A 19,194-nucleotide genomic window follows, 5' to 3' on the forward strand; every position below is an offset into this window, starting at 1 on the left:
ACATTGTATACTTAATCATATAGGGTCTGATAATGGACCACGATTTGCAAATGCACTTTGCAGACGAATGTGGATTTGTTCACCATAAAGCTCTCCTAAGTCTCCTCAATCAAATGGAGAAGCTGAGTGAGCAGTCAGAACCATTAAAACTATGTTGATGAACAATCAAGATTTCCAATTAGCACTACTGACATGGAAAACTACTCCATTATTGTGCGGATTAGCGCCATCAGAACTCTTAATGGGAAGAAAACTTTGAACACAACTTCCAATTCTACCCAAGAGATTACTTCCAGGATTGCAAAGCAAGGATTTTCAGAAAGTACAAGGCAAAGAAAAGTTGTATCGAAACAAACAGACCCATAATTATAACAGAAGATACCATACAAGAAACCTACCAAAGTTGTCAGAAGGGCAAAAGGTATAGGTACGAGAGCAAAATAGAGAAAGGATAATTCTCCAGAAAGATGAGAATCAGCAGTGATCTTATCTACTGTGGACTCAAGTAGGTTCTATACGGAGAAATAGAAGGGGATTTTATTCCTTGACAGCAAAGACATCAATCGGTCATACATTCAGATGACTCAGATGATGAACCAAAAATTCAAAAAGCATCGAATGCTACAAACCTCAATGAAGGCCATCCAAGTCAGGACACAAGGGATCAGAGAAAAACTACCAATCTTCCACATCCACCAACAAGATCAGGGAGAGTTGTGAAGCCTCCTGATGGGTTGAATCTATGAAGTCAGAGAATTGGGGGGGAATGGGGTAGCATGAAAATAAAAAGTGAATGTATGTAAATATATATTGGGATAAAGATTTGGGGGGGTGGGGGGGGGAATGTAGCATAAGGGTATCAAAGGGTTAATCAAGAGAATGTAAAAATTACCGCCCACCATGATGAGGTAAGAGATCAGGTGGGAGACCTCAAGGACAATTACAGCATGGCTTTTCAAGGAGACACACAGGCTCGTGTGGAGTGTAGATAATAAAGATTAATGTTTAAACACTACAGTCTAAGAACCTCTCTGGCTAGACTCTATGCAGTGGCAGTATAAAGAACCAAATATATAACACACACCATTACCTCTGGTGTCCCCCAAGGATCTAACCTTGGCCCCCTCCTATTGCTCATTTACACGCTGCCCCTTGGCAACATCATCCAGGAAAAGGTCATGTTCCACATGTATGCTGACGACAGCTAGGTCTATCTCATCATCACCTCTCTCAATCCCGCCGCTAATATTTCCAACATCGGATGAGCAGAAATTTTCTGCAATTAAATATTTAGAAGATCAAAGCCATTGTCTTTGGTCCCCACCACAAGCTCCATCCTCTCTCTGCTCACTATCTGAGGCTGAACCAGATTGTTTGCCATCTTGATCTCCTAGTTAACCAGAGCTCAACTTCAGACCCCATTGATCAAGTGGCAGATATCCATTTCCCAAAATCAGGAAGCAGGAGACAGTCTGTGATCCACAACTGTTTTATTCTTGATCCACAGTTCAGTACAAATATCAGTTTCCATTCTTCCCTTCTGCACTAACTCCCTGTCCAGAAGTAACTCCCTCCTGACTGGGGCAACACCCAGCCATTAAATACAAGCAGCAGTGAGCATCATCTGCTCTCTATCAACTCTGAAGTAAGTCCTGGTTAATTAAAGGGACCAGCATTTTCAACATTGTCACCATATCCTGTCCACCACCAAAATCGTCTACTTCCACCTCCGTAACATTGCCTGTCTCCGCGCCTGCCTCAGTTCGTCTGCTAATGAACCCTCATCTGTGCCTTTGTTACTACAATACTAGACTATTCCAATATTCTCCTGGCCAGCCTCCAATATTGCACCCTTCATAAACTTGAGATCATTCCAAAACTCTGCTGCTCATATCCTAACTCGCATCAAGTCCCATTCACCCTTAACCATTATTTTAGCTGGCTTACATTGGTACCTGGTCCTGCAACACCTCGATTTTAAAATTCTGATCCTTATTTTCAACTCTATCCATGGCCTCTCCCCTTCCTATCTGCGCAGACCTCTCCAGCCTTACAACCCTCCAAGATATCCACACTCATCTAATTCTGGCCTCCTATGCATCCCTGATTTTCATTGCTCCACTATTCACATCCATGCCTTCAGCTGCCAAGACCCTAAACTGTAGAATTCCTTCCTGAAATCTCTTCACCTCTCTACCTCTTGTTAATTGAGTTTAATCATATGCAGGTGGAGGGTGTTAATTAGGGTCTTGCTTCAGTATATATAAAGAGACATTTACTGAAACTGGATGAAGGTTTGTGTGAGGAGTTGCATGTTTGTAATCTTTTTACTTTGTAAAATAAATGCAAGATTGAGCAAAGATTGGCTCCAGCCAATAACAAGCTTTCTGGAGTATAACACCTCTGTCTGCTCCTTTAAGAGGCTTTTAGGATCATAGGAAATAGGAGTAGGCCATTCGGCCCATCGAGCCTGCTCTGCCATTCAATGAGATCATGGCTGATCATCTACCTCTACGCATTTTTCTGCACCATCCCCATATCCCTTGATATCATTAGTATCCAGATATCTGTTGATTTCTGTCTTGAAAATTCTCAGTGATTGAGCTTCCACAGCCCTCTGGGGTAGAGAATTCCACAGATTCACCACCCTCTGAGTAAAGAAATTTCTCCTCATCTCAGTCTTAAATTGCCTACCCTTTATTCTGACACTGTTTCCCCCGGTTCCAGACTCACCAGCCAGAGGAAACATCCTATCCAAATCTACCCTGTCATGCCCTGGAAGAAATTTGTAAGTTTCAATGAGATCACCTCTCGTTTTTCAAAACTCAAGCGAATACAGGCCCAGTTTCTGCAATCTCTCCTCATAAGACAATTATTCTGGTGAACCTCCGTTGCTCTATGGCAAGTATATCCTTCCTTAGATAAGGAGACCAAAACTGTACACAGTACTCTAGGTACGATCTTACCAAGGCTTTATACAACTGCAGCAATACACCTTTACTCCTGTACTCAAATCCCCTTGCAATGAAGGTCAACATACAATTTGCCTCCTTAATTGCTTGCTGCACCTGCATACTAGCTTTTAGAACCTGAATATTAACTCAGTCTTGCATTCATTTTTCGTTAAAAAGTACCTCTTTGCCAAGCTAGTGGTCACTTGCCCTATCATATCCTTACGCGGCTCGGCATCAAATTTTGCTTGGTACACTGTGAAGCACCAGGGAGTGTTTTGCTACATTAAAGGGGGCTATATAAATGCAAGTTGTTGTTGGTATATTATGAGCAAGCAATCTGCCTTTGTTACTATTTTGGGCCCAACAAATTGTACCTGCCTCTCCTCCTATTACCAACTGCCTTTTGATTAAAATATGTGCCAGTTTCTCGCGAGGTTTTCATACTTGCTGTCTCTATCGCAGTGTCACTGGAGAATGTTGTACAGGACGTGCGCTCATTGCAACAGGGGATGGAACTCACACGGAAGACATTCATGGTCGAGGATACCTGTTCACTCCTGAAAGAATTCCTGAGCAACAACAGTGAGAAAGTGGACAACATACAGAAGGACAGCAAAACTGCACAGGTGGGTATGGGTAAGCTCACTCTGAGGGTGGTCTTTAAGGTCCTCTGAATGCCTCATCAAGTTACGCACTGGTTAATGTGTACTGAACTGTGCATATCAGGGATGTCCCAGGCTCAACCCTTGGTCTGTGCTGAGTTAACCAATTTTAACCATGGATGTTACCGTCAGATCAAGTGGCCCAGTGGTGGTCTGGGGAAATATCAGCTGCTAGTGACCCTAATGGAAAAGTGCAGATGTTGGGCTGAGGATATAGTCAGCTTCAGCTGTAAGGCCACTCCATGACTGTAAACCCTGCCACAATGTTTTCAGTTTAAGTTCACACAGAAAAATCTTCAACCATTATGCTTTTGTGGTGGAAACTCCAAATGGTCGTTGAGATCACATTGATGATCCCAGAGGCCATCAACTATGTATGTATCATGCCCCCTCACCTTCATATAATGTGTGGACTTCCTTCCACCTACAGGCTTTATTCCCAGATTTTTTGCATCCAGTCCCCAAAGACAGTACTTGCTTCTCACTTGGGCTGCTTCCAAGTCTTGAGATTTCCTGAGTTTCTTGGTTCTGAAGTTTGGAGCTTTGCTCAGGGCTCCCTCAAATGGCGTGGTTGAAAATCCTCACTCAACATGCTATGAAACATGGGATTTTATTTTGCTGCAGGACTGTTCGCACTGTAGGACTTCTAAATAGACCTAGCTGAAAACTGAAATAAAAACAGAAACTGCTGGAAATACTCATCAAGTCTGGCAGCATCTGTGGAGAGAGAAATAGAGAGAAACATGCTCACAAGGCCCTGAGAGAGAGAGAGGAAACGTTAACTCTGTTTCTCTCTCCACAGATGCTGCCAGACCTACTGAGTATTTCCAGCACTTTCTGTTTTTATTTCAGATTTCCATCATCTGCAGTATTTTGCTTTTATTCTAGCTGAAAACTGATTAGATTTGCACTTTAGGCAAACTCTGGCATTGCATAGATTTGAGTGCGCCTTATGTGGTAACTAAAATCCGTAATGTCTCCCTAATTTTTGGTATTGTCGTGGTTATGTTACTGGGCCAGAATCCCAGAGTCATGGACAAATAATTGTGACTCCAGACCTACACCAACCTGGTTGACTCTTATCTGCCCTCTTAAATGGCCTAGCAAGCCACTCATTTGTACCTCAAGTCAGTTAGGGACAGTAATAAATGCTGGCCTTGCCACTGACACCCACGTCTGTGCATGAATTCAAAAATAATCCACAGAGGGAGTTCAAATCCCACTATGGCAGTTTAAAAATCTGGTATCGGTGAAGGTGACAGTGAAACTGTTGGATTGTTGTAAAATCCCAAGTAGTTCACTAATGTCCTTTAGGGGAGGAAGACTTTATTTACCCCAAAATCCCAGTGCAAGTGTTAATTAGGGATTTACCTTTGTTCTAGTTTAATGTTGATCCTTACTGCTCCAATTGCTGATTCGGAAACTAACCTTGTTTGCACTTTATTCTTCCACAGGAAGCTTACCAGTCTGTCATTGAGTACTTTGGCGAAGATATTAAGACAATGCCTCCATCCATGTTCTTCCCATTCTTTTTGAGATTCATCAAGGCTTACAAGGTATAGATCTGAACACAAAGCAACTTCTGCTTACTAGAATGATCTGTGTTGACTTAATTGGTGGCCACATAAGGTTTCTTTCCTTCTTGAAGCTCATTTCTGGTCAATTCCACAGTCATTTTACTGAGCCACAGTTTAAAGTAGAAATCAATGACCGAACATTTCCTAACTTATAACAATCTCCTAGAAATATTGCCTTCATTATAATTATCCCCTCTATGGGTAACTTTTATAATTTCTTACTCTTCTCAGAACAAAATGGAAGGGAGTGGTTATATTTGATGGAGGTCATGGTGAACTGTTGACTGTTCCAACCTTAGGACTCTACATCAGGAGACCTTCAATCAGTTAGATTTCCAGAACAGCTTGAGAAGTTAGGAGTAAGGAGGCTTTGCAGGCAAGACTTTTTCTGCTAAGGAATAAGGAGTTGTGGAATAAGATATCAAGGAAGAGCACTTAGGTGGGCCATATAAATGGGTTCAAGAGCCAGTTCGTTGCATTTCTGGTGACGGAAGAGATTAAGGAACATCCTTAGAAGATAGGTTTAATCTATGGTTAAAGAAAGGATGAACTTCTTGGACGAAATGTTAATTTTGTGTTCTTAGCTATTTTTATGTTCTGTGTGGGATTCTTAGGCAGAAGTCAGCCGTTAACTCGGCCACCTGTGTAAATAATTTTCATCGGTACTGTTCTCAGCCATTGAATGGAAGGCTCACAGCAGAGGGCTCATCCCACTTGAGGAAGGCAATAACTGGCAGGGGATCCATTGAACCCCACAAAGCCGTGGGCCTTCTACAGACCTAAAAGCAGGCAAAAAAAAGTCCCCTTGTGCTTTATGATTGGGGTTGATGATACATCTGATATTTAAAATTAACTGCATCTATATTCAAGTGAAATCTGAAAATGTTTTTGTGAATTTATACATGATTATGAATTCAGTGTGCTGAAAATGGTGATCCACGAACTGGCTCAGTCTGTAAGTCAATTCACACCAGAAAGGTCCCAACCTTGAACTCCAGTTTGTTCAGAGTTCATTTATCTTGGCTTCAGGCAGCAACTGAATGTGACAGTTGGTTTTAGTATCTCCGAACAACCGTGCCAGGGTTCCATCTTTTGATCGCTATCCAATGGTCCTTGTTGGCAAGTGTGTGCATATGGATGTCTTTTGAGTGTAGTATGTGCTTCTATTATGCTGATGCCATTCCTGTGCAAATGGATAGCTTGTCAAGTATTCACTGCCAAGTCTTAGACAAGAACGACTGCCACTTAAGTGAGGTAATGGAGGCTTACATTGACTATGGATGGGTACCCCAGTATGAGTCAACACATTCATTGGAAAAAAGAGAATAAAAAGAGGATATTTTTGCTAGAATAATACCAGGGATGTAACACTTTCAGTTATGCAGAGAGACACGAGAAACAGATTGTTCTCTTTAGAGCAGAGACGGTTAAGAGGATATTTAACAGAGATGTTCAAAGCAATGAGGGGTTTTAATAGAGTAAATAAGGAGAAACTGTTTCCACTGGCATGGGTGTTGATAACCAGAGGGGACAATCTTATGATAATTAGCAAAAGAATCAGAGGGGAAATGAGGATTTTATTATGCAACGAGTTGTCACAATCTGGAGTTCACTGCCTGAAAGGGCGGCGGAAGCAGATTCAATAGTAGCTTGTTGATAGATGTTGGAAAGGAATTGTGCAAACCCGATCATTTCATGGCAATAACTGATGCTCACATTTGTTTGTGAATCGTTCTCAGCAAGCTGAGCAAGATAATGAGCTCCGAAAGAAACAGGAGGCAATGATCGCCCAGAACATTGAGGATAAAAACTCACCCTCCAAAGTAGAGCAGCCAGATGGGAAGGTGAGGCCTTTGACCTGAAGCTTTCAATATTCGGGATTTGTTTACTAATGGTGTTTTGTTTTATAGCTGTTTGAGAAAAGTTTGTTGAAAGATTGTTATTTTTGTTAAACAAAAAGAACACATTCATTCTAATTATTAATGTTATTGAAGAGGGAGCTCATCTTGGGATGGAAATTGTGCAAGAGTTATCATTGGGCTCCTGCCTGTCTCCTAACAACGGATTTGAGTAGCAAAGGCAAAGGTTTACCTGCCTCTCTCTTCATTGCTAGTAATGCATGGCCCAAGAGGAACAAAAATTGAAGAAATCTAGGCTACCCCATCCAAAAATTGGCATCCACTTCTTGAAATTCTCCTCAGGGTGTCCCAAAGAACAAAGAACAAATAAAATTACAGCACAGGAACAGGCCCTTCGGCCCTCCAAGCCTGCGCCGATCCAGATCCTCTATCTAAACATGTCGCCTATTTTCTAAGGGTCTGTATCTCTTTTCTTCCTGCCCATTCATGTATCTGTCTAGATACATCTTAAAAGACGCCATCGTGCCCGCATCTACCACCTCCGCTGGCAACACGTTCCAGGCACCCACCACCCTCTGCGTAAAGAACTTTCCACGCATATCCCCCCTAAACTTTTCCCCTTTCACTTTGAACTCGTGTCCTTGAGTAATTGAATCCCCCACTCTGGGAAAAAGCCTCTTGCTATCCACCCTGTCTATACCTCTCATGATTTTGCACACCTCAATCAGGTCCCCCCTCAACCTCCGTCTTTCTAATGAAAATAATCCTAATCTACTCAACCTCTCTTCATAGCTAGCGCCCTCCATACCAGGCAACATCCTGGTGAACCTCCTCTGCACCCTCTCCAAAGCATCCACATCCTTCTGGTAATGTGGCGACCAGAACTGCACGCAGTATTCCAAATGTGGCCGAACCAAAGTCTTATACAACTGTAACATGACCTGCCAACTCTTGTACTCAATACCCCGTCCGATGAAGGAAAGCATGCCGTATGCCTTCTTGACCACTCTATTTACCTGCGTTGCCACCATTCAGGGAACAGTGGACCTGAACACCCAAATCTCTCTGGACATCAATTTTCCCCAGGACTTTTCCATTTACTGTATAGTTCACTCTTGAATTGGATCTTCCAAAATGCATCACCTCGCATTTGCCCTGATTGAACTCCATCTGCCATTTCTCTGCCCAACTCTCCAATCTATCTATATTCTGCTGTATTCTCTGACAGTCCCCTTCACTATCTGCTACTCCACCAATCTTAGTGTCGTCTGCAAACTTGCTAATCAGTCCACCTATACTTTCCTCCAAATCATTAATGTATATCACAAACAACAGTGGTCCCAGCACGGATCCCTGTGGAACACCACTGGTCACACGTCTCCATTTTGAGAAACTCCCTTCTACTGCTACTCTCTGTCTCCTGTTGCCCAGCCAGTTCTTTATCCATCTAGCTAGTACACCTTGGACCCCATGCGCCTTCACTTTCTCCATCAGCCTGCCATGGGGAACCTTATCAAATGCCTTACTGAAGTCCATGTATATGACATCGACAGCCCTTCCCTCATCAATCAACTTTGTCACTTCCTCAAAGAATTCTATTAAGTTGGTAAGACATGACCTTCCCTGCACAAAACCATGTTGCCTATCACTGATAAGCCCATTTTCTTCCAAATGGGAATAGATCCTATCCCTCAGTATCTTCTCCAGCAGCTTCCCTACCACTGACGTCAGGCTCACCGGTCTATAATTACCTGGATTATCCCTGCTACCCTTCTTAAACAAGGGGACAACATTAGCAATTCTCCAGTCCTCCGGGACCTCACCCGTGTTTAAGGATGCTGCAAAGATATCTGTTAAGGCCCCAGCTATTTCCTCTCTCGCTTCCCTCAGTAACCTGGGATAGATCCCATCTGGACCTGGGGACTTGTCCACCTTAATGCCCTTTAGAATACCCAACACTTCCTCCCTCCTTATGCCGACTTGATCTAGAGTAATCAAACATCTGTTCCTAACCTCAACATCCGTCATGTCCCTCTCCTCGGTGAATACCGATGCAAAGTACTCGTTTAGAATCTCACCCATTTTCTCTGACTCCAAGCATAACATTCCTCCTTTGTCCTTTAGTGGGCCAATCCTTTCTCTAGTTACCCTCTTTCTCCTTATATATGAATAAAAGGCTTTGGGATTTTCTTTAACCCTGTTTGCTAAAGATATTTCATGACCCCTTTTAGCCCTCTTAATTCCTCGTTTCAGGTTGGTCCTACATTCCCGATATTCTTTCAAAGCTTCGTCTTTCATCAGCCGCCTAGACCTTATGGATGCTTCCTTTTTCCTCTTAGCTAGTCTCACAATTTCACCTGTCATCCATGGTTCCCTAATCTTGCCATTTCTATCCCTCATTTTCACAGGAACATGTCTCTCCTGCACGCTAATCAACCTCTCTTTAAAAGCCTCCCACATATCACATGTGGATTTACCTTCAAACAGCTGCTCCCAATCTACATTCCCCAGCTCCTGCCGAATTTTGGTATAGTTGGCCTTCCCCCAATTTAGCACTCTTCCTTTAGGACCACTCTCGTCTTTGTCCATGAGTATTTTAAAGCTTACGGAATTGTGATCACTATTCCCAAAGTAGTCCCCTACTGAAACTTCAAACACCTGGCCGGGCTCATTCCCCAACACCAGGTCCAGTATGGCCCCTTCCCGAGTTGGACTATTTACATACTGCTCTAGAAAACCCTCCTGGATGCTCCTTACAAATTCTGCTCCATCTAGACCTCTAACACTAAGTGAATCCCAGTCAATGTTGGGAAAATTAAAATATCCTATCACCACCACCCTGTTGCTCCTACATCTTTCCATAATCTGTTTACATATTTGTACCTCTATCTCACGCTCGCTGTTGGGAGGCCTGTAGTACAGCCCCAACATTGTTACCGCACCCTTCCTATTTCTGAGTTCTGTCCATATTGCCTCACTGCTCGAGTCCTCCATAGTGCCCTCCTTCAGCACAGCTGTGATATCCTCTTTGACCAGTAATGCAACTCCTCCACCCCTTTTACCTCCCTCTCTATCCCGCCTGAAGCATCGATATCCTGGGATATTTAGTTGCCAATCATGCCCTTCCCTCAACCAAGTCTCAGTAATAGCAATAACATCATACTCCCAGGTACTAATCCAAGCCCTAAGTTCATCTGCCTTACCTACTACACTTCTTGCATTAAAACAAATGCACCTCAGACCACCAGTCCCTTTACATTCATCATCTGCTCCCTGCCTGCTCTTCCCCTTAGTCACACTGACTTCATTATCTAGTTTCTTACAGGCTTTTGTTACTACCTCCTTTCTGTCAACTGACCTCCTCAATTGGTTTCCATCCCCCTGCCACATTAGTTTAAACCCTCCCCAACAGCGTTAGCAAAAGCACCCCCAAGGACATTGGTTCCAGTCCGGCCCAGGTGTAGACCGTCCAATTTGTAATAGTCCCACCTCCCCCAGAACCGGTCCCAATGTCCCAAAAATCTGAACCCCTCCTTCCTGCACCATCTCTCAAGCCACGCATTCATCCTGACTATTCTTTCATTTTTACTCTGACTATCACGTGGCACTGGTAGCAATCCTGAGATTACTACCTCTGAGGTCCTACTTTTTAACTTGGCTCCTAACTCCCTAAACTCTGCTTGGAGGACCTCATCCCATTTTTTACCTATATCATTGGTGCCTATGTGCACAACGACAACTGGCTGTTCACCCTCCCCCTTTAGAATGTTCTGCAGCCGATCTGAGACATCCCTGACCCGTGCACCTGGGAGGCAACATACCATTCGGGAGCCTCGTTTTCGACCACAGAACCGCCTATCTACTACCCTTACAATCGAATCCCCTATGACTATAGCCCTTCTACTCTTTTTCCCGCCCTTCTGAACAGCAGAGCCAGCCACGGTGCCATGAACCTGGCTACTGCTGCCTTCCCCTGGTGAGCCATCTCCCTCAACAGTATCCAAAACGGTATACTTGTTTTGGAGGGAGATGACCACAGGGGACTCCTGCGCTGCCTTCCTGCTCTTTCTCTGCCTTTTGGTCACCCATTCCCTTTCTCCCTCAGCAATCCTAATCTGCGGTGTGACCAATTCACTAAACGTGCTATCCACGACCTCCTCAGCATCGCGCATGCTCCAAAGTGAGTCCATCCGCAGCTCGAGAGCCGTCATGCGGTCTAACAAGAGCTGCAGTTGGACACACCTCCTGCACGTGAAGGAGTCAGGGACATCAGCCATGTCCCTGAGCTCCCACATTGAGCAAGAGGAGCATGACACGGGTCTGAGATCTCCTGCCATTTTTAATCTTAAGCTTAACTTAGTTAAATGAAAAAGGAACGAAAAGTTTTTACCAATCACGATAAAACCAGAGAAATAGAAAAAGCCTTACCTTATATACACCCCACCGAGTCCTTTTTTTTGGTTAGAGGAGGAGGGCGGGTGGGAAACACTACAAGTGTGGTGTCTCGGGTTCAGAAACCGCCCAAATATATAGTGTTTTACTTACCCAGCAGCCCCCTGGCCTCCGCCGAAAACAAAAGGAAATTAAGTTTACTTTCAAACTGACCTTCCCAGCTGCTCACTCGCTCGCACTCTCTGCTCCCGAAAAAGCTGCTTCCCAGCTGCTCACTCACTTGCACTCTCTGCTCCCGAAAAAGCTGCTGCCCCTGAAGGGCCTAGGGCAGCACAGTGGCGTAGTGGTTAGCACCGCAGCCTCACAGGTCCAGCGACCCGGGTTCAATTCTGGGTACTGCCTGTGTGGAGTTTGCAAGTTCTCCCTGTGTCTGCGTGGGTTTCCTCCGGGTGCTCCGGTTTCCTCCCACAAGCCAAAAGACTTGCAGGTTGGTAGGTAAATTGGCCATTATAAATTGCCCCTAGTATAGGTAGGTGGTAGGGAAATATAGGGACAGGTGGGGATGTGGTAGGAATATGGGATTAGTGTAGGATTAGTATAAAAAATGGGTGGTTGATGGTCGGCACAGACTCGGTGGGCCGAAGGGCCTGTCTCAGTGCTGTATCTCTAAACTAAACTAACGTGGCGTGACTGAAATTGGTGAGTCACACTATCAAAAATTGTGGGCATGAATCTGGATTCTGTGTCTGCACGACTGAGTACAGCAACACCAGTCAGCACTACCTCACTTTTTTTTCTTTCTACTTGGTTGAATCTTCCAATATTTTATCTTAAACCTGTGAGTGCTGATGGTATCGTTGGGAGTACCTGCTTAGTGCCACTACTGGGCGTGATTCTGCAAGGGAGCTGAATGCAGCTCGGTACTAGTGCAGCTGTCCCTCGAAACAGCAATCTCCTCAATAGCCAAGGAAGGATTACTGTTGATTGAATCATTATCAAGGCAAATCACTGGAGCTGATTTGAAGATGCAGTGGAGCTGTACGTTGCTATGACAACACATGCAATGACAGTAGAACTCAGTTCTGTATCCACAGTTTTCCATGTGGTGAGATCCTATCATTGTTGGGGCCATTACAGCAAGAGAGCAAGTGAAGGCATAAACACTCCAGTGGGGATCAGGATTTGCGGAGTAATGCCTGCCTCCCATGTGCATAGCCCAGGACTGGTATTGTCAAATACCTGGGAATGGGTAGCCACCTATTTGTGTAGCTAGAGAAAGGCATGGTACAATGAGATTAACCTACAAAAACTGAACAGTCTTACTGATTGTAAGGTTACAAAAACAGTATGATTTGTCACACTTCAGGTATTACTGAATTTTCTGTGTCACACACCCAAATAAAGCGGGTAGAAATTAGTCTGAGGTGCTGTTTGAGCAGCATACACCAGAATAGAAAGGCCGAGGCCTGACCCTAAATTGCGCCCTGGGTCTCATCTAAACATTGCAGGCGAGCTGCTGGCACCTTTGGGGCCTCCACACGAAGCTTGTCCTCCTCCGGTGTTGAATTTCAGCTGCCTGCCTTGTCGGCAGTGACCCTCGAGTACATTCCTGGTGCGGGGAGTAGATTAGGTGCGCAGTGAGATAGTTAGGACTGTGAAGATGGGAGAAACATTTCTATTCCTTCTGGCTTCACAGAAAGGCTTTTTTTATAAACATATAGTTAGCATTTGCGAGGGTGGTTGAAGAATCCTGTCACCTGGCCTACTCATCGGCGACTGATGGGGTCCTTGAACACCCAGGATGCCTAAAAGATAGGCCCTGCGAATTTAGTGTTTGGGTCAATGTCTGTGCAGACTTGTCTCAGATTGTCCCGCTACAAAATTGGAATTCTTTGCATGTGAAAAATGGGCACAATACATACCAATTTCTACCCCATGATACCCAACCTTTCACAACTGAGATCTGTGTATTTCACCCAGTGTTTATTTAGCAGCAGGGGTTTCAATTCACCCCCGAATCAATCTAGTATTTACTGAAACAACTTAGATTTTCCAGCTATAAAGGAACATGCAGCTCAACATGATGTAATCTTCTTGACCTTATAAAACAGCATGCCCCTAATCTTAGCACAACAGGAAGTCTGCCAGTTTATCATATATAAGCACAACAGGGAAAGATTAAAATGGAGGAATTGTCACTCTGCCTGAATGCTATTTTCGAAAAGTGGTGATTCCAAATCATTTTCAGTTTTATAAATGACTTTTCTTTTTCTGATGATTTTAACTCACATTTCACAGCGATGAACTCTCATCTTTTTCTCTAGCCTCTTCCCATGAAGAATAAGGTCCCTCACATGGACCTGATGGCTGAACTGAAGAAGAAGCAGCAGGGAAAGGAGAGAATGGTGTACGAGGGCAAGGACGGAGCAATTGAGGATATTATCACAGGTAATTCACCGGGAGAGGGTGTCACGCAACTGTCCGACACGCAGGATTGGAAAAGGAAAAATTCGAGATTAATATCCTAAATTAGGTGGAGACATTGACTTAAACCACCCTACCCCACCAAAACAACAAGATATTGTGTACTCATGCAGGCTCTGTCAGGTTACTCAGCAGCAGTATTTCCTGTTCTGGATATGATGCTATGTAATGAAAGGTTCATGGAAAACTAGAATTCTCTCCCCAAAGGGCACTGGATGCTGGGGCACTAGGAGCTTTCAAGACTTGGGTCGATAGATTTTTGTTAGGCAAAGGTATCAAGGGATATGGAGCTAAGGGGGACAAATGGAGTTGAGGTACATTTTAGTCATGATCTAATTGAATGGTAGAGCAAGGCTTGAGGGGTTGAATGGCCTCCTCCTGCTCCCAACTTGTTGCATCTACAATGCAACTGTGTCAATGCCAAGGTGTTGACTGGCTACTAAAATGCCACTTTCCAGCCAGTGGCAACACTTTTTCAGAAGAAAGCTCCCATTGCCCCAAATAGACCATGAATTGGAAAAACAGGAGAAATGATGCATAGTCGATTCCAAATTTGGGGGGGGAAGTAGAACAGATAGAATGCAGTACAGAAAAATAATAATCCAACTTTTCTTTTGGAAAAAAAAAGTTGGAGACCAAGAAAGAAGTCATAGGTAAAATTGTGTCTCAGGTGTTTAGCTGTTAATATTATAGAATTATCGTAATGGCACGATTGCTGAAGCATGAGTAGCTTTATAGCTGCAATATTAGAGTTTTTTTCAGAGTCCGTGTGTGAGCCGAGGTAAGTGCGGCTTCCCTCCCATCTGTCGAAGGATTCAGAAAGTCGAGGCTTAACTCAAAGGTCAAATCCTTCATACAAAAGGATATTTTAACCATTATCATGAATGTGAATTAGTTCCAAGGGCATTCACATCCAAACGTGTCTCAATTTGTGTTGATACGAGTAAAGCTGCTCGATGGAGTTGTTCATGAGATGAATAATCAACCAAGCAAGGTCCTGTGGTCTGATAACTGCTATAGAATCTTATTCAAATGTTAGACAGATGCAGCTACTCTAAAGAAAAACGTAGATTGTTTTCCAAATACCTTTATTATTACAAAAGAGTTCTGTTTCACATTTTGGGGGTAAGAAAAAGTGTGACTCCTTCTTACTAATTGCTAAAATGTTTAACTAAAAACTGCCTCTCTGACTCTCACTGCCTCCTTTTTCTCTTTTCTATTTCCCCTCCCTGTGTCCCGTTTTCCTTTGGCTTTCTTTTTCTCTCTGTTGCTTATCTCTTTCACTCTCTCTTACATTTGCACTTTCACTATTTCCATTATGTTCTCTTCTGTTTTTAACTCATGTTCTTTATCTCTGTTATGCTTGCTCCACTCTCTCTCTCTCGTTATCTCACTCTCTGTGTCTCTGTCTCTCTCTCTTTCTCGCTTTGTGTGCTCCATTCTTCCTGACTGGACTCTGCTGGACAGCACTGAAGACTGTCCCCTTCACGGCACGGACTGCCAAACGCTCTTCTCGACTCCTCTACGATGCCTCGTTTAACGATGAAAGTCCGCCTTAGTGAGCTCTGCAATTTCACTAGGTAAATGAGCTATAATATTAATGTTTGATGCATTAGCATTCCAGCAGGGTTCATTATTATTCATCAGCACAAATCTACTTACAGGTTGGCGCAAAACGCATTGTAGGCAACATTACGGTTAATGTAGCAAATCCATAGAAAATCTCGGCTGCACTCTTCAGGTGGTTTAATGGGGATAAATGCACATCATCTGAAGTGCGGACTTAGAAATTACATGGCACAATGTTAATGTGAAATTACTTCGTCTAATTTAATAGACAATGCAAGCGTTACAATATCAGACAAAGGTAATTTCGTATGAATCACTTAAGCATTTCACTGCCAAAATTGCGCAGCAGGATTTCAAGCTTTATGTGATGAAAGGAATTGATGGTATTACTGAGAATGAATTCCTTTTGTGTAATGTATTTGGCCCCAGTGGATTTTCTGTGCCGGATGTCACCGACTCTGAACTAGTTTGGTGTCACGTTCTGCATTGGATGAGTTGACGTCTAATTGGTTGTTGATGGTTTGATGAGCAGCAAGAGTGCTCCGACGGTTGTTGTAAAAGCTGAGTTATGGAGGGAGTTCTTGCTCCACAGGTGAACTCTGGTTTGTGCTGAACAAGCTGACCCAGTGATATGGAGGGAAAGGTCAGCTGTTCCTGATGGTTCCAGCTAGCAAAAAAAGGACTTGTATTTATTTTCACCTTTCATGGTCTTAAGATGTTCCAAAGCACTTTACATTCAATGCAGTACTTTTGAAGTTTTTCATATAGAAAAGACAGCAGCCAATTAGTACCCAGTGAGCTCCCAAAAAAAGTAATAGAAAATGACCAGATAATCTGTTTTAGTGACATTGGTTGAGGGATAAATATTGGCCAGCAGACCAGCAAGAACCATCTGCTCTTCTTCAAAATGGTGAGTGTGTATGGTGGGGGGGAGCGTGTGTGTGTGTATGGTGGGGGGGAGCGTGTGTGTGTGTATGTGGGGGGGAGCGTGTGTGTGTGTATGTGGGGGGGAGCGTGTGTGTGTGTATGTGGGGGGGAGCGTGTGTGTGTATGTGGGGGGGAGCGTGTGTGTGTGTATGTGGGGGGGAGCGTGTGTGTGTGTATGTGGGGGGGAGCGTGTGTGTGTGTATGTGGGGGGGAGCGTGTGTGTGTGTATGTGGGGGGGAGCGTGTGTGTGTATGTGGGGGGGAGCGTGTGTGTGTATGTGGGGGGGGGTGAGTGTGTGTGTCGGGGGGGGAGTGTGTGTGTGTATGTGGGGGGGGGCAGTGTGTGTGTCGGGGGAGGGCAGTGTGTGTGTCGGGGGGGGAGTGTGTGAGGAGGGGAGTGTGGAGAGTGTGTGAGGAGGGGAGTGTGGAGAGTGTGTGAGGAGGGGAGTGTGGAGAGTGAGTGGGGGGAGAGGGGAGTGTGTGTGTGTGTGTGTGTGTGTGTGGGGGAGGGGGGAGTGTGTGTGTGTGGGGGAGGGGGGAGTGTGTGTGTGTGGGGGAGGGGGGAGTGTGTGTGTGTGGGGGAGGGGGGAGTGTGTGTGTGTGGGGGAGGGGGGAGTGTGTGTGTGTGGGGGAGGGGGGAGTGTGTGTGTGAGGGGGAGGGGGGAGTGTGTGTGTGAGGGGGAGGGGGGAGTGTGTGTGTGAGGGGGAGGGGGGAGTGTGTGTGTGAGGGGGAGGGGGGAGTGTGTGTGTGAGGGGGAGGGGGGAGTGTGTGTGTGAGGGGGAAGGGGGAGTGTGTGTGTGTGTGAGGGGGGGGGAGTGTGTGTGTTGGGGGGGGGGAGTGTGTAGGGTGGAGTGTGGAGTGTGTGAGGAGGGGAGTGTGGAGAGTGTGTGAGGAGGGGAGTGTGGAGAGTGAGTGGGGGGAGAGGGGAGTGTGTGTGTGTGTGTGTGAGGGGGAGGGGGGAGTGTGTGTGTGAGGGGGAGGGGGGAGTGTGTGTGTGGGGGGGGAGTGTGTGTGTGAGGGGGGGGAGTGTGTGTGTGAGGGGGAAGGGGGAGTGTGTGTGTGTGTGTGAGGAGGGGGGGGAGTGTGTGTGTGTAAGGGGGGAGAGTGTGTGTGTGGGTGTGTGTGAGGGGAAGGGGAGAGTGTGTGTGTGGGTGTGTGTGAGGGGGGGGGGAAGTGTGTGTAGGGGTGAGGGGGGGAGTGTGTGTAGGGGGGAGGGGAGTGTGTGTGTGTGAGGGGTGGAGTGTGTCTGTGTAGGGGGGAGGGGGGAGTGTGTGTGTGAGGGGGAGGGGAAGTGTTTGTTGCTGCTGAGTGAGCACAGCATCGAGTTTAACTATCATGTCCTCCAGATAGAGTAGGCAGAGGATGGAAAGTGCCTGTGGAAGCGAACTCCAGCTTGCGTTAGTGCCTTCAGGAGAGGGAGCTGAAACAGTGGGCAGGATGTTGGTGCCTATATAGGGGAGGGGAACAGAGGTCGGCAGCATCAAGATTTCCCAATGCCAGCCAATTTGCCGGTTCCCCACCACAGTTTGGATTCCCAGCCATTTTCCTGGAGGACAGATCGGATGCAAAATGTCAACCCACCTGCAAGCGGCGGGTGGCTTGTTAACGCAATTACAAGGCCAATTCAGGCCATTGATCAGAGGCCTACTGGAATTTTGCAGTCGGCCTGCGGGTCCTCTGCAGCATTGGGAGCGCGGTAGCTGCCTGGAAGCAGCCTATTGGCAGCAGACTGAGGGGAACCAGCACTCCAGGACCATGGTGAGGTACCCCCTCCCCCACCCCATCCCCCTGCAGCTGCCATACCTACCTGGTCACAGCACAGGCCCTCCTTCACAACAGTGTTCTGGCAGTTGACACCATTTTTATTATAAACACTTTAAGAGTGCTGAGAGGGCATCTCAAAATGGTGGTGCCTCTCGCTCGCTCTCTGTCTCTTAGCTGCAACGTCAGACTGCAGCCTCTTTAGGGCCTCCAATTGGCACTCCAGCTTCAAGAGCCCGCCCACCATCCTTAATTGGACAGCATGCCTTCTGGCCACTAATTGGCCAATCCAGCAAAAATCGCTGTCGGTTGACTGTCAGGATCTGGAATTTATCCCGGCATTGGAGTCCCAACCCCAAACGGAAATCCTGCGCAATGTTAGGGTCAATCTCTGATTGGAGGTTTGAGAATACAAAAAAAAATCCAGTGGGTAGAATCAGTCAATATGCTGATTCACATGGTTTGAGCAGACAGGTACCCAACAGCCGAAGGCTTAGATTGGAGGAATCATTCAGTAGGTTGCATTGTTCAAACGTAGAACAGCATCAGTTCACAGTCAAGTGACTCAAGGTTTGTCAGGGAAACACTCCCTTAAGAAAACACTGATCATCCCTTTTGCAATTCAGCTGGCAGTCAAAGAATGTGAATCGTGGACCAGGCTTGATAGCGACTGACTCAGAATATGTTGGATCAGTAACATTGGGCTGGATTTTATGGGACCGCCAGAGGTGAGGGTCCCATAGAATCGCAACAGGTGGTGGGCGGAGGACCTGTCACTTCCCCGTGGCCAAGCAAATTTGCCAAGGGCAGGATAGGTGGACGATGGCCAAGCCAGCAGCGGGGGTTGCCTCCGCCATGTGGGGAGGGTACCTTGTAAAACGAGGTGCCCTCCCTGCGGGCTTGGGTGGGGTGGGGTGGGGTGGGGGGGGAAGTCGCTCCTCCATGGGCAATCTGTGGCCCACAGAGAGGCCCAGCTGGGAAACAATGCACCTCTCAGGAACCCCTCCTC

At 45.7% G+C, this 19,194-nt stretch overlaps 1 protein-coding gene across 2 annotated transcripts in view; it reads left to right on the forward strand.

Annotated features, from left to right (window-relative positions):
• Window positions 1-19,194, forward strand: part of LOC137348062 (formin-like protein 1) — a 249,717-nt gene that overhangs the window by 216,747 nt on the left and 13,776 nt on the right. For both annotated transcript variants that reach the window (XM_068013188.1, XM_068013187.1), the window contains 4 exons: window positions 3,417-3,580; window positions 5,071-5,172; window positions 6,933-7,037; window positions 13,769-13,892. In XM_068013188.1, coding sequence (XP_067869289.1) covers window positions 3,417-3,580; window positions 5,071-5,172; window positions 6,933-7,037; window positions 13,769-13,892 — 495 coding nt within the window. The remainder of the gene's footprint in view (window positions 1-3,416; window positions 3,581-5,070; window positions 5,173-6,932; window positions 7,038-13,768; window positions 13,893-19,194) is intronic.

Source organism: Heterodontus francisci, chromosome 33 (genome assembly GCF_036365525.1).
Source record: "Heterodontus francisci isolate sHetFra1 chromosome 33, sHetFra1.hap1, whole genome shotgun sequence".
NCBI classification, from domain to species: Eukaryota; Metazoa; Chordata; class Chondrichthyes; order Heterodontiformes; family Heterodontidae; genus Heterodontus; species Heterodontus francisci.